This window comes from Fringilla coelebs, assembly GCF_963513975.1.
Source record: "Fringilla coelebs genome assembly, chromosome: 20".
Lineage (NCBI taxonomy): Eukaryota > Metazoa > Chordata > Aves > Passeriformes > Fringillidae > Fringilla > Fringilla coelebs.
The window spans coordinates 3,284,066-3,298,153 of record NC_140046.1 but is presented as its reverse complement, the minus strand read 5'-3'; the positions used below and the strand labels follow the sequence as shown (position 1 = coordinate 3,298,153).

The 14,088-nt window shown below is 55.0% G+C and overlaps 1 protein-coding gene across 1 annotated transcript in view; it reads right to left on the bottom strand.

Annotated features, from left to right (window-relative positions):
- Positions 1–9,805, bottom strand: part of LHFPL7 (LHFPL tetraspan subfamily member 7) — a gene marked incomplete at its 5' end in the record, with an annotated part of 57,973 nt that extends 48,168 nt beyond the window's left edge. Inside the window, one exon of the mRNA XM_084218911.1 lies at positions 9,518–9,805. Coding sequence (XP_084075037.1) covers positions 9,518–9,805 — 288 coding nt within the window. The remainder of the gene's footprint in view (positions 1–9,517) is intronic.
- Positions 9,806–14,088: the final 4,283 nt, after the last annotated feature.

Genomic DNA, 14,088 nt, shown 5'->3' with positions numbered 1-14,088 from the left:
ACAGGTGTTCAATGACTGCACTGCTGCTGTTTCTGTCCCCATTGCAGGTGACAGGGGATGGCACTGGCAGCAAGGTGGCCTGTTCCAGCAGGGACACGTGCCAGCCCAGCCAGGGGCATGGCCAGGGGCAGAGAGGGGACCTTCCTTCTCCAGCACCCAGCTGGTGACAGCACTCAGCATGAGGACACCTCAGGCCCAGCCCTGAAGCAGCCACGTCAGCTCCTGTGACTTCCTGCACATTCCAGGGAATGCTGCAGCTCCTGTCCCTTCCCAGCACATTCCAGGGAATGCTGCTGGCTCTGTTGAGTCACCCTGCAGTGACACCTGCCCCAGCTCCTAGAGCAGCACAGCTTCAAGGCAGATCTCACTCCCACCTCCCTGAAAAGCCTGCCTTTAATAACAGTGTGGGAGCTGCTCTGAGGAGGTCAGGTCCTGCTCCCACCCTTGTCCAGCCCTCTTGTCCTGGTGAGACATTCTGGTTAGCAGAGCACAGTTTGCCTTTTTGATCTTTCCCCCCTACCTGAGCTTTTGGGCAGCCCCAATACAGCTTTCCATTTAGCTCCCCTCCCCAAAGAGGTCACACACAGTGTGCTACTGTTTGTAATAATATAGTTATTATCATAATAATGTAAATTATTCTGCAGGAACCACAGGCAGGCTGAGCAGAGGAAGAGGAATTAGATTTACCCTGGCATACCCATGGGGGGTCCCAACAGCTCAAAACCCCCTCCCATGAGTGGTGCTGTCCCACAGGTCTGGCAGTGCCCTACATCTACCCCTGACTGCTGAGCTGGACTGGCTGGTGCTGGCTGACACAGCCATTGCCAGCTGTGTGCCAGGAGGGACACACTGGTCCTGGAGAGGGACAGGCCAGGCACCACCTGACACCCTGGTGTGAGTGCTTCTCCTGGGGCTGTGCAGTGATTAGAAATCAGCATCTTATTTATAGCCTATTTATGCACTGAGCAATGCAAATGCTGTCCCAGCAATAAATGAATTCCTGACATGCAATGCAAAAGGAACAGCAGTGCAAAAGCTACCCAGGGAAATGGAGAGGCTGCTCCAGCAGGGAAATCTGCTCCTCTCCAGAGCCTTCCAAGGCACTGAGACCTGCACAGACAAGAGCTGCTTCAGGGCTTAAGATACAAGGTTGGGACACCCCCAGCAGGGAGCCCTGCCCTGTCCCTACACCAGGAGGGACCCATGGAAGATGGATGGGATGGGATGGGATGGGATGGGATGGGATGGGATGGGATGGGATGGGATGGGATGGGATGGGATGGGATGGGATGGGATGGGATGGGATGGGATGGGATGGGATGGGATGGGATGGGATGGGATGGGATGGGATGAGGTGGATGTCCCCACTGCACAGACACTCCCCCAGCCTGGGGCCCCATGAGGAAAGCAGCCACAGCCCTGCTCCCCCACTGCTCCCAGGGCAGCAGCATGGCCAGGAAATCTGGATTCATAGCAAAAAAAAAAGGATTACTCTGCCTGGCGTCTGCATTTCACCTTCTGCCCGGCAAAACCATCCTCCTTTGCAAGGACCATTAATTATTTAGAGCAATGAATTTTTCAGCAGAAAGGGGTCTTGTGAAGCAGGCTGGTTCCTCTCTTGTGTGAAGCATATTATTTTTAATGATCTAGGTTCTCCTTAATTGTGGTGGCTCAAATCCCCTAAAAACTCACAGTTCCTGCTGGAAACAACTGATGAGCTGCTCTGACTGCTAATCCCTGTGGAGAAGTGTGAAGGTCTTTTTCAGGACAAAGTGACAGAAAAAAGGCACCAACAGGCTGGGTGCAGGTGAGTTAAACTGGCAAGAACTGGTGTGGTTTGGGAGCTGCCATCGGGGTTTGGCAACAAGACTGAGGGCTCTCAGGGCTGGCAGCATCCTGATGTGCACAGGGGTGGCCCAAACCCCACCAAATCCAGCCAGGCCCTGGCAAAGGGAGCAAAGGTCTCCTTGTGAATAAATGGGAGAAGATTCAGGTGAAGGTACATGGTGAGCTTCGGGTTCTGCCACAGGGCCAGGAATGCTGAGCCACTCAACAGCTGCCAGGCAGCTCCTGGGAGCAGGAGGGGTGGCAGGGGCACAGCTGCCCCAAGACCAGGTGACAGAAAAGGGCACACCACTGCTCTTTGCCTGGCTCCCACATTCTGCTGGCTGTGTGCTGACATTACCTGCCAAAGCACTGCATATGCTCTTGGAAAGCAGAAATTTTGCTTTTGTCATAACCTTTCGATGGCCTCAGCTGGGAATTTCCCAAGTGCTCCTGCCCTGTACTGGAGTTGCTCCTGCAAAGATCAAAAAGCTGCTTTCAAAGAGAAATAATAAGGTTTAAGTTTGAAGAAGTCCATGGAGCAAAGGTACCAAAGAATAGCAGCTGCAATTCTCTCCTTCCCACTGTGCAGCACCTCCCTCTCTCCTCCCTGTTTGTGCCTGTTGCATCTTGAGCAGAAAGGAGAGGATGCAGGAAACAGATGCAAGGGCTGAAACCCAAAAATAGACAGGGTGGGGAGGAAAGCAGGGATGCAGGAGGCTGCCTGTGAGACCCCAGCTCAGGCAGGGCAGGAAAAAAACCCATTTATCCCAGTAAAGAGCACAGCTCCCAGTGCAAACCCCGCCAGGGAGGCCAGGGCTGCCCAGCCCTGGGCATTGCTGACCCCTGGCAGTGCCAGGGAGATGCGCCCAGGGAGGCTGTGAGCAATCCTGCCTCTGCCACGCTGGGTAAAGACATAAAACCGTGTCAGATTTTCTGCTCCCACTCCCAGGGAGATTAATTGTTTATCCCCAAACAAATTAATCGTCCCCTGGTGGGACTGTAAATATTCCTTTATGTGGCGTAATAAATTCTGATTAACAACAATCCCCTGCCTGATTTTTAGTGTTTTACAGGTCTGACACATGCCATGGCTGGGCCATTCACTTAGCAATAAATCTGCTGAAGATGTTGTTTCATTCACCAGAAAAATCAAAATTAAAACGTCACATAATGGCCGTCCTGGGAAGAATTCTTTAATTTCCCTAATGAAAACTTTTTAAAAGTTAACTCATCTTTGAAAGCCAGCTTTAAAGCAGGAAGAGGGAAAGGGAAAATAAACTCTCCAGTCCAGTTTTTAGTGCTGAGAAACACTACCTGCTGTTTGGTTCAGCAGAGATAAACCAACCTGGCAAAGCTCCTGCCATCACTATGAACTGGGTCATGATGCACATTAGTTTATTAATGCAATTTATTAATTGGCACTTGACCACCCCCAACAGCTGCCATCCTGGGTGGGGCCTGTGTTACCCAGGGCAGCAGGCTGAGGGCCAGGTTACAGACTTTGGGAGTGGGGGCAGAAAATAAATGCCCTAAATAAATAAAGCCACAGGCTCAGTGAGAAAAAGGAAATGAAGGTCACAGTGTGCCTGGCTTTTTGGGGTGTATCTGTTGAGAGAAAATATCTAAGAAACCCCAGATGAGCTGGAGAAAAACTGTAAACAGAGAAAAAGTGGCAAAATGAATCCAACTATTTTAATTTTTAAATGCAACCCTTTCCTATCAGAGTTCAAATATTCCTTATGGGAATCTTTTGGGGTTAAACTGAGTGGTGCTGCACCTGCAGAGGTAGAAACCAAATGGACACCGAGATTTAAATCTTGTTAAAAACCAGATCAGGATGGAGGTGCTGAGTGGGGAGCTGAGCTTTGGGATTGGGGAATGCTGGCAGCGCCCGGGGGGATGCAGGTGCGGGCAGGTGCCTCCTCTGCCTTCCCCCCGGGCAGGGGCTCCGGGACCGCTGCGGGCCGGGGGGAGCGGGGGGAGCCTCGCAGCTCGCTCCCATTTCCCCACACGAGGCACAGAAACAAACATTCGCCATCTGGGCGGCACTGGAGCGACGGCCAGGAGGAGGATCCCACACACCCTCGGCTTCTCCTCCCTGGCAGTTCCCTTCCTTTGGGCGCCATCTGAGCGCTTTCTCCTGCCGGTTTGATCTTCCCCCTCCGTGCTGCTCGCAGAAAATGCCACCCGTGCCCAGGGCTGGGAGGTGCCCGCTGGTGCCCGGTCCCAGGGCGGGCAGGGGCGCAGAGCCCCCGGTGTGATGCCACACCTGGAGGTGGCTGATGTCCCCACCCCCGAGCTTGGGCTGAGCCGCAGGGATGCACAGGAGGCTCCAGCCCTCATTTCTTCCCCTTCAACTGCAGGATTTGGTGGATTTGGAGCCCGCAGCACAAGATGAACGGGGGTATCTCTCCCCAGCCCAGATTTAGCTGCTTTTGCAGTAGATTCAGCACCACCTCCACTGAAACAAAGCTCAGCCAGTCCTGGCCTTCCAGTCAACTTCTTTTCCAATTCCCAGCTCACCAGCATATTCAACAGAACACCAGAGGGGTTAATGCCCAAACTGATCCACGGGGGGGGGAAAGGCATTTTTTTAATTAGAGAGAAAATAAGGGACAGATAATACATCTGATGAATTATGGCTGTCTCTCTTTCGCTGCCATTGCAGTTGGGGATGCTGGAAAGCAGTTCCTAATGGCACTGCTTTATCTAAGAGGATGATGGATAGTAGTGAAAGACAGAAAAAAAGGGGAAAAGTAAGACATTAGCACATCAATGGTGTGCCTGTGACCTCCATCAAGGGATTCGAACCAACTTAATGAAATTTTAATTAGGCAGCAAGCAGTGCGTGGTGCTGGGTACCCGATCAGCCCTCCTTCCCCTCACTCTGTCATTATCCTTCCCTGGGATAAGCCCTTTCCTGGCGCTGGCAGCCGAGCCGGGCTCAGCGCCGTGGCCAGCGGATGCCCCGCGGGTCACCCCGCTCGCCCAGCTGGCTTCTCCTCGCAAAGCCGGAGGAGGAGCCCGGGCAGAGCGGGATTTGCAGCCTCAGGAGCATGCAGGGAATGTCCCACTGTCAGAATGTCCTTGCCAGCCCGAGCCAGACTCTGCTCTGGGTCCTGCAAAGGGGAAATGCAGCATCAGAATGGCTCTGCTGAGCCCTTCCCGAGGTGCGGGTTCAGGATTTGCCTTTGAGGAGGGGCTGTGAGGGCAGGTGACCCGTGTGACCTGACCATCCCTGCCAGGAGTGGCCAAACAGCTTCCCCCTCCCTCTGAGAGCAGGGACAGAAGTAATCCTGAGAGCAGCCTGGCTGCATTTTCAATCAACTTGACCTCCCAGGGCCCACCCTTAAGCTGGTCCTGCCTCAGCTCCCCTTTGAGCCCAGCTTAGCTGAGAGAGGCTGGTGAGTCCCAGTGGTGGTTTGGGACTTGGGCACTGAAATGTGGGACCACAGCCCAGGAATTACAGGTTCCCCCACCACCAGTCCTGTAAATGTAGGTCAGAAAAGTCTGGGTGGCTGATGAAAGCAGATAAATCTGCTCTGGGGGAATGTGCATAAAGGTGGTGATGTCAAGAATTCCTTACACTCAGCACTCACAACTCTGGCCAAGGTTGTGTAAGTGCAATTAAAAATCAAATGGACTGGCAGACAGAGTCTGCTCTCTTGGGAAGTTCTTAGGATGAGGAGCTAAAAGTTGATTTCCTGATAATCCCAAGTTAATGTGCTGGCCTGATACACGACTGGAGGCAGAGCAGACTCTGCCTGAGAGGCAGCACACACCCGAGGCCCTGCTTGGGTCACACTGCATCTCTCCCTAATCCCAGAGCCTGTGCTAGAAGAGGAGGGACAGATTTTGCACAGAGTGACAGATTTCTTCCCATCTCCACGTGCTTTTTCATGGGATCAGGGCTGCTGATCTACAAGCCTGGCCCCAATGGGCAAACCCCAGATGACATCAAGGACCCAGGGCCGAACTGATGCAGTGAGAAACCAGCAGTGAAGATTTACTGCAAAGGGTAAGCAGGTTTATTGTACATTTTCACTAAACTTTGCTGAATCTTTTCAAGTCCTGCTTTAAAGCCCAGGAAAGACCCTCTCAAGGAACTGCTGGGGTTGGGCAAAGCCTCCCCTCTGTCCTGAGCAGTTTATTCTGGGCTCTGCTCCAGCATGGCATCACTGGCTCCATAGGCAAATGGCCCACGTGGCTTTAACCTGAATATCATGGGCTGATCAGCTTCTTTGTTATTTTAGATTACATGCTTGGCAAAGCCTGAAAATAATTGGAGACTATCTGGAAAAATAAAAATAGAAATCTGAAATGTGGCAGCAGTAGCTTCCGAAGTGCAGCGCTGAGACAGGAACCCATGAGCCAAATGCTCCCACTGAAAGAGAAAATAAATTAGCTGAGGATGAAGCACTATTTTGCACGTACACAATGATCTGGCATCAGGAAAAAGAAAAGTCATGAGAGGCAATGAAACCACTCAGAGCTCAGAAGTTCACCTGTTTTTTTTGATTTGGCCTCCCAAGAGCAATCCCCTCTCCCCAGGGTATCTGCACACCTTGGGATGTCTCTCTGCAGCCCTCACAGCTCCAAGTCATCCCACAACAGGTCCTCACCACAAATTGGCTGGGCAATATCACCATTACCATCCTTTCTCCTCTCTGGCTCCAGCCAAATCCTCTCCAGTTTCCACCAGCTCCTGCAAGGTCTCAGCCTGTCCACAACATCAGGGATATTCTGTTATATTCCACCCCATCCAATAATCATCATGATGCTGAGCTCAGTGCAAAGCCCCAGCAGCACTGACAGGGTTAAATTAAAGGTACCCGTGATATTAGAGAGCTGCAAAGTAATTATGAAAGGAAGCAGAAAAAAGCCAGCAACTCCAAGCAGACATGAAGGCCCTCTTAAGAGAAGAAAGGCATGTTAATTAACCTCCAGACATGATTCAAAGCATCATTTGTAGCACGATTAACATAATCCCCCAAGTGCACACACAACTGGCATTAACGATCATTTGCAGGACTGAACGCTCCCCACCCTTCAACAAATCGGCACAACGGAGGAGAGGGGAAACACTGGAACGGCAGCGAGCCTGCAGGAGACAAAAAGAGCCGTGCTCCCCAGGGATGGACATCCCTGCTGCGGGTGGGCATCCACCCGGTGTGCTCAGCATCCACCCGGTGTGCTCAGCACCATCCCCAGGTGTGCTCAGCATCCTCCCAGTTGTGCTCAGCCTCTCCAGGTGTGCTCAGCATCCACTCAGTGTGCTCAGCACCATTCCCAGGTGTGCTCAGCACCATCCCCAGGTGTGCTCAGCATCCTCCCAGTTGTGCTCAGCCTTTCCAGGTGTGCACAGCCGCTCCAGGTGTGCTCAGCATTCACCCAGTGTGCTCAGCATCCACCCCAGGTGTGCTCAGCATCCTCCCCAGATGTGCTCTGAGCACCCCCAGATGTGCCACCAGCTCCACTCCGGAAGAGCTCCTGAGCCCCGCATCAGCTTTAGCCCCCTCTGCCCCCGTCAGCCCCAGCTCCCACCCTCCTGCAGCGAACTGCACTGGAGCAACGCTCGGGGCTCTTTTCAGGAGCTCTCAAATTCCTGTCCACGTTCGGCTTTCATTTAAAGAGAGAGCTGCCCGTCAGATCGCTGGAAAGATTGGAAATGAACGTCACGGCTCTGAAAGCAAAGAAAAAAGAGCCACGATTTCCCCATCTCTCCAGAACGGAGAGAAATCTCCTGCTTGAACTCAGACAGGGTTCTCAGCCGTGCTGAGCACCGAGGCGTGCGGGCTCGGAGGCTGCTCAAGCAAGGAAGCCAAAGCTGTCGCCTGCCTCAGCAAAGCTGTCAGGACTATTTTATCACATTCCAGCCCATCAAATAACCATCACAACAGGTATTCTCCCCCTCCTCGTGGCAGAAAGCTGGTAAGCGAGCGCTCCCCTCTGAAAGAGTCTGCACTGGTTGTTGTTCATTAATTATTTGGGTGGTATTAACAAAGGTGACACGGACATGTCACCAAAATGCTCTGCAAACTCCCCTCGGTGCTGTGATTATTCATTTTTCCCTGAGCCCAAGCTCAGGAACTCAGAGACTTCGTGCTACATTTTATGCTGGATCTCAGTGTTTTCAGAGGCTGAAGCTTGTTCAAATGAGTCACTGCTGAGCTTCCTTCTTATCTTTAAAGTTTGTTATTACTTGGAGGTGTTTATCTGCATCACATTTGCAAAAACATCTGAACAAAGGCCAGCCCGTGGAAACAAGAGCATTTTTGCACCTTTTTATGTAAATAGTTAGGAGTTTATACAGCTGGTTCTTTTCTTTGCAATTCACAATATTTGTCTCTAATGCCAATTTTAAGGACCGTGATGGGATTTGAGCAATCACACGCAGCCCTGGTGTCCTGGCAGAGATAACAGCGCAGCTCCATGGCTGGCTGAGAAATCCAGCCGCTGACCGCCACCCTTTGTGCCCGGCACAGCCCCGAGCTCCGGGGCTGCTGCCCCGGTTGGGGACCCTGCCACACCGTGACCTGGAGCGAGCCCCTGGAGCTCGTGTGTTCCGAGCAGAGGCGGGGATTTCACACTCACAGCCTCGGGGTAAGGATGAAGGGAGAGGAGGGAGGAAGGACAGGGCCAAGCGAGCGCTAGGATGCCGGGGCCGGGCTTTGTGCGCTCTCTGCGCTCACCCAGTGTGACCGGCGGCTCTTTGTCACCCCGGGGCACCACAGCAGCCCCGGCCCCATGGGGCGTCTGGGCCTCCTTCCTATCCCAAACCTGGCACGGGCATCGCCCCGGGTGGCCGGGCAGGGGGACAGCCACGATCCCCCCCATCCATGCTCGAATTCTGCATCCACGTGTCCCAGGAGCAGCAGCTTCAGCCACCTCCCTGCTCCCTCCTGCACAGCAAACTCAGCCGGGAGTGATGCTCAGCGCCCCGCTGGCAAGCGCAGAAACCTCTCCAGCTTCCCCGAGTCCCTCCCGCACTCTCAGCAGGAGCCAGCCCGGGCAGGGCGGGGGGATCCGGGATCCCGGCAGGGCAGGGTGGCCGGGTCAGCCCCGCGGCACTCGGTCCCAGGCCGGGACCTGCACGCTGGGGCTGCACTGACCACCACGCGGGTACGGGGGTTCCAGGCAGCACCCCGAGAACAGCCCAGCATCCCGAAGAGGGATGAGACCCCACAGGGATCGCGGGACACCCAAGGGGTGCTGAGGAGATGCTCAGAGGCAGGACGGGTGCGATGCAGAGGATGGAAGGGATGCTGGAGAGAGCACGAGGAGATGCAGAGGATGCTCGAGGGGGATACAGGGGATGCCTGCGATGATCCGGGCAGGGTAGGGATGCTGGAGCAGGTCTGGAAGACCGGACAAGGGAAGCTGGGGTGATGACAGAGGGACCTTAGAGACGTGAGGAGGACAGAGAGATACTGGAGAGCCTGGAGCAGGTCTGGGGGGAGGCCGGGAGGTGATGGGGGGACGCCGGGGAGTCGAAAGCAGGCAAGGGGAGAATGCCGGGGAGGTGATGAGGGATGCCGGAGAGCCAGAAGCAGACACGGGTGATGTCGGGGAGGTGACGGGAGCTGCCGGGGAGTGCAGGGAAGGGCAGGCGGGATGTCGGGGAGCTGCCGGGGGATTCCCGGGAGCCCGCGAGAGGCGGTGGGGGGTGCCGCGGCGGGGAGGCGCTCACCTGCCAGGAACCGGAGGGGATGTCTCCGAAGCCGCCGGGGCCGGCGGAGCCGTGGCAGCCGCGGGGCGGCCCGGCGCAGCGCCAGAGCAAGCCGAAGCCGGCGGCAGCGCGGCCGGGCGGCAGCAGCCAGGCCGGCGAGAGGAAGGCGGCGGCGCAGGCGGCCAGGAGGCCGGCGGAGAGCAGCGCCCAGAAGCAGCCGACGCCGCTGCACATGGTGCGCCGGCGGGGCAGGGAGCCCGCGCCCCGCGCCGCCCCCGCGCCCGCCACCGGCACCGGCACCGACAGCATCGGCGGCGCGGGGCGGCCGGCGGGGCCGGGCGCGGGGCCGGCAGCGCTGCCCGCGCCCCTGCGCGCTCCCTGCGCGCTCCCTGCGCGTTCCCTGCGCGCTGCCTGCGCCGCCCCCCCCGCGGGGCGCGGCTGAGGACGGGCGCGGTTGCGACACCCGCGGCGGGCGGGGGGAATCCGGGGCGGGGGAGCGGGGTCACCTGCGCGCACGCTTCTGGGGGTTTCACGGCGATTCTCCGCCCGCTGCAGGCTGCGCCGCGGCCCCGAAAGGGTCGGGTTGTTGCTGCCGTTAATTACCGGCGGTATTTTTAACCCCCCCTCCGTGCCCGCAGACGGCGATGCTGCGGCTCCGCTCCTGCAGCTCTCCCGGACGGGGACACGCGTGGGGAACGCGGGTGCGGGAATTCCGCGGCGGCACCGCGCGGGGGATTGAAACCCCCCGTGGCAGGGAGGTTTAGATTTAAACCCTCCGTGGCAGGGAGGTCTCGGGCTCGGGGTCCGCTGGCTCGGGCTGCGTTATCCTCTCACCCCGCAGGTTTCTCCAAGGTGCTGGAGGCAGAGCGGCTGCCCGGGAGCCTGCGCTTACTTGAGGTGTAAGAGCTGCGCCTCCCAGTGCAGATGGATTTTTATAACAGTCATTCTAAAAACTTCATGGATCAGGTTTTATTCCTGCTAAACCTCACGGTGCCTGTGCAGCACGGATTGATGTTTTATGTTTGTGCCTCGCAGATCTTAGGGGTTTTCTCGGTCTCCATGAGCTCAGCTGTTCCCCCGAGCGGTCCCACGTCCATCAGGCGCATAAAGAACCAGATCCTTTTTTAAATGTAGCAAAAAATGTCTTTATCCTGCGGTAATGTCCTCGGGCGGGTTTCGGGCGCTTACTGCCGATAGCGCTGAAACAGGTAAAGACTTTTGGGCAGCTTTTGGTTAAAAAACGAGGTTTTCCTTTAGATCCAGGGTGCGTTGGTTGGTGTTTTGAGCACAGCGCTTGGAGAGGGCTCCGAGTCCTGGGAAGCCCGTGCGGATCCCGGCAGCACAAGCCGGGGGCTTGGCACCCTCTCCTGGTGTGCGCCCGGAATCCACTCCTAGAGCTGAATGCACGGGCAAAGCCCCGCGAACGCTGCGGTTCTGTCCGCATGCAGCCCTTGGGCTTCATGAGGTGTATCTGTGTCCTGCTTTTAGAAATGCCGCGGACGCTGCTCGTCCTGGGACCTCGGGAAAGTTCTGGAGGGACAAAATCACACTCAGCCTTGTTTTTCCCCCCGTATCTCTGGCTCAAAGAAATACTCGACTGCTGTCATGTGCTGCATTGCTTCTTGTACTCCCTGAGGCATCTAGAAAAGCAAAAGGTGGGGAAAAAAAGAATGGAGAAACAGAAGATGGTGTTAAAATAAATTAATATTTTCCAAGTATTTTTGATGCCATAGAATGGCCAAGAACTTGGGGAAGGCACTGTGGATTGGAGAAAGGTCATCTGAGGTGAGTCCCTCGCAGCGCTGGCGGTGCCATCTGGGCAGGGCGGAGGTGCCAACGAGCCCGTTCGCCTTCCCTGATTCAGAACAATCCCAGAGTGGCTCCAGCCCTGCAGAAAAGGCTCCGTTCCTGCAGGAGCAGCTGCGGCAGGGCTGGGAAGAGCTCAGGACCTGGAGAGGGAGATTTTCTGCTTTCTGCTGCTCAGTGCTGCTTTCCAGAGCTCTGTCCAGCACACCTGCAGGTCACCAACCAGCTCTTCCTGCTGGGAGTGAACCTTTTTTTGTACCTTTTTACCCCATTTTACACTTCATACCTCGAGTTTTAACTCACCCACTGGGAGTCAGGCAGAGACTCTTCACCCCTTGCTTGAACAAACCTCCCTCCCTGGGAATGTGCCTTGTGCAAGGAAACAGGGAGGAATTGCAGTGTTTTAATAAAAGCAGTTAATTTTCACCAGGCTGGGACGTGGGAGAATTCCCTTCTTTGAAATGCTCAGCACAGGTACCAACCCTCCTGTTCCCATGAGGTTCATGGACTGAGGTCAGCCACAGCCAAACCTGCCAGGAATTTTGTGGATGCATGCAGACACTTGTTTTCCCATTACAAAAAAAAAAGAAAGAAAAATTAGAAGTAAAATACAAGTCTCTAATTGAAGGTGCTGTGAATTTCTGTGCAAAGACAGAAACTCTGACTCCTGATGTGTTTAGGACATTATTATTTATTCCAGAGTAAGATCTCAGCTGTTTAAAGTCCTTACTCATATAATTTTTGGTATTTGTGTTCCCAAAGTAGTGAGAATTCTATATATGAGGGAGAATCCCAACATCATGGGAATAAATGGACTGTCCCAAAGATGGGAGAGATGGCAATGGCCTCTAATGTGTTACATTTGTGCTTTTGTGCTGTCATTGAGCAGAGCAGTGCCCTGTGATTAATTATCAAAGGCAACAAGGTCTTGTTCTGCTTTATTATATCTGTCCAAACATGATCATTCCATTCAGGTTTTTTCAGATATGTTTACTTCTTTTTCTACCTGTGGAGAGGAAAAAATCAAACATTGAGACAGCTTTTTTTTTTTATTTGAATATTTTCATTTAGGGAGGAGTCCCTCAGCTTCTCTGACACTGGCCAACCCATGTCCTGAAGTCATATTTAACTGATTGCTCAGATAATTAAACTGTCATGTTCTGTTAAATGCTCCAGCACCTGCTGTCACTCACACTTCCAGTTCAGATCCAGGTCCAAGGCTGAGTGAGCAGCTCTGGATTGGAGCTTCAGCCCTTCTGAACTCCCAAAAATGAGAGAAAATGTCGGTCCAGGGGAGGTAATTCATGTCAAACTCTTGTGTCAATCATTGCATCCTTGTTCAACCCCCATGTATACTCTGAAACACAAGAGGACTGGGTGCAAAATTTTTGGCAGAATATGTTAATTTAGTGTTCCCTGAGTCATCCCATTCTTTCCAGTTTGCTCATCTTCAGAACGTTTTAGTCTATTAGCAGTCTCTGAGGTTATGTGCCAATTAAATAATTCCATTCATTATGCAGAAACCATATAGAATAGTTCGTTATGCTCCAGCCAGCCTCTGGGCATGTGTACACAACTGTATCAAAGAGCACCAGTTAACAAAAATAATATCAAAAGAGAAAATGCAATTGCTTCAGGGTGTTGATCAGCGGCACCATCCCGCCCAGGAGACGGCTCCATCCCAGCCCGGGAAGATCCCCGTGTACCTTTTATGCCATTTACAATTTATGAGTCTTAATTACTGAGTGTTTGTAAAGAGCTCTGGAATGCTTGGATGAAAGAAGGCGCAGAAACTCAGGCAATGATTATTAATGACATCATTTTGGCAGGGCTCAGGCAGCGAGGGCAGGACAGTTACACGGCGCAGGGTGACACTGCATCGATCCGGGCTGACACGGGCATGGCAGAGCTGCCCTCTGGCTCTGGGCCTCAGTTTCCTCACACACTCACAATCCAGAATTTATAATCACAGTCTTTACAAAGTGTTTGCAAAGCTTTTAGCTCTCCTCGGATATCAACCTAAGCGCCGTGTCACGGTGACAAACGCCCCTGGCAGGCGAGGGAAGAGCAGATTTGCCTCGGGAGGATGATTAAGAGGATTTTTGTGGCAGGATTCGGGGCGCAGACGGAACTGACTTATGGGACAGCGATTCCGCAGGTGGAGAGCGGCCCGGCAGGGATTTCTGGCTGTGCTGGACTCGGGCTGCCGTGGGATGGGGGAGCCGCCGTGGGATGGAGGAGCCGCCGTGGGATGGAGGAGCCGCCGTGGGATGGAGGAGCCGCCGTGGGATGAGGGAGCCGCCGTGGGATGGAGGAGCCGCCGCACTCCGGCACCGGCCGCGGCCCCGCGTGTCCCGCTCAGGCAGGGCCCAAACGGGTGCAGGAGTGGGACCGGCACTGCAGAGCCCTCACCCCCCGGGCAGGGCTGTCCGTGTGTCCGTCTGTCTGTCCGCCCCCCTGCTGCGGCCCCCACGGCCGAAGGGGACATTTGGGGACACGTCCCTGAGGTCTCTCTCCAGAGTGCCTCGGCTCTCACGGCCCTGCACGGCGCTCGCCGCCATCCCCTCCGCTGTCGGGGCTCTCTGTCCCCGTGCCCTCGGGACGCGCCCGAGCTGCCGCAGCGTCCCCAGGTCACCCGTGCCCTCAGCCAAGATGGCGGCCGGCGCCTCACGCCGCCCGGCGCCCCCCGCCCTGATCAAAGATGGCCGCCCCGCCCCCCCGACCCCCACGGGCTCCTTGCCCTCACCCAACATGGCGGTCCCGGCCGGCCCCATTGGCGGGCGGGC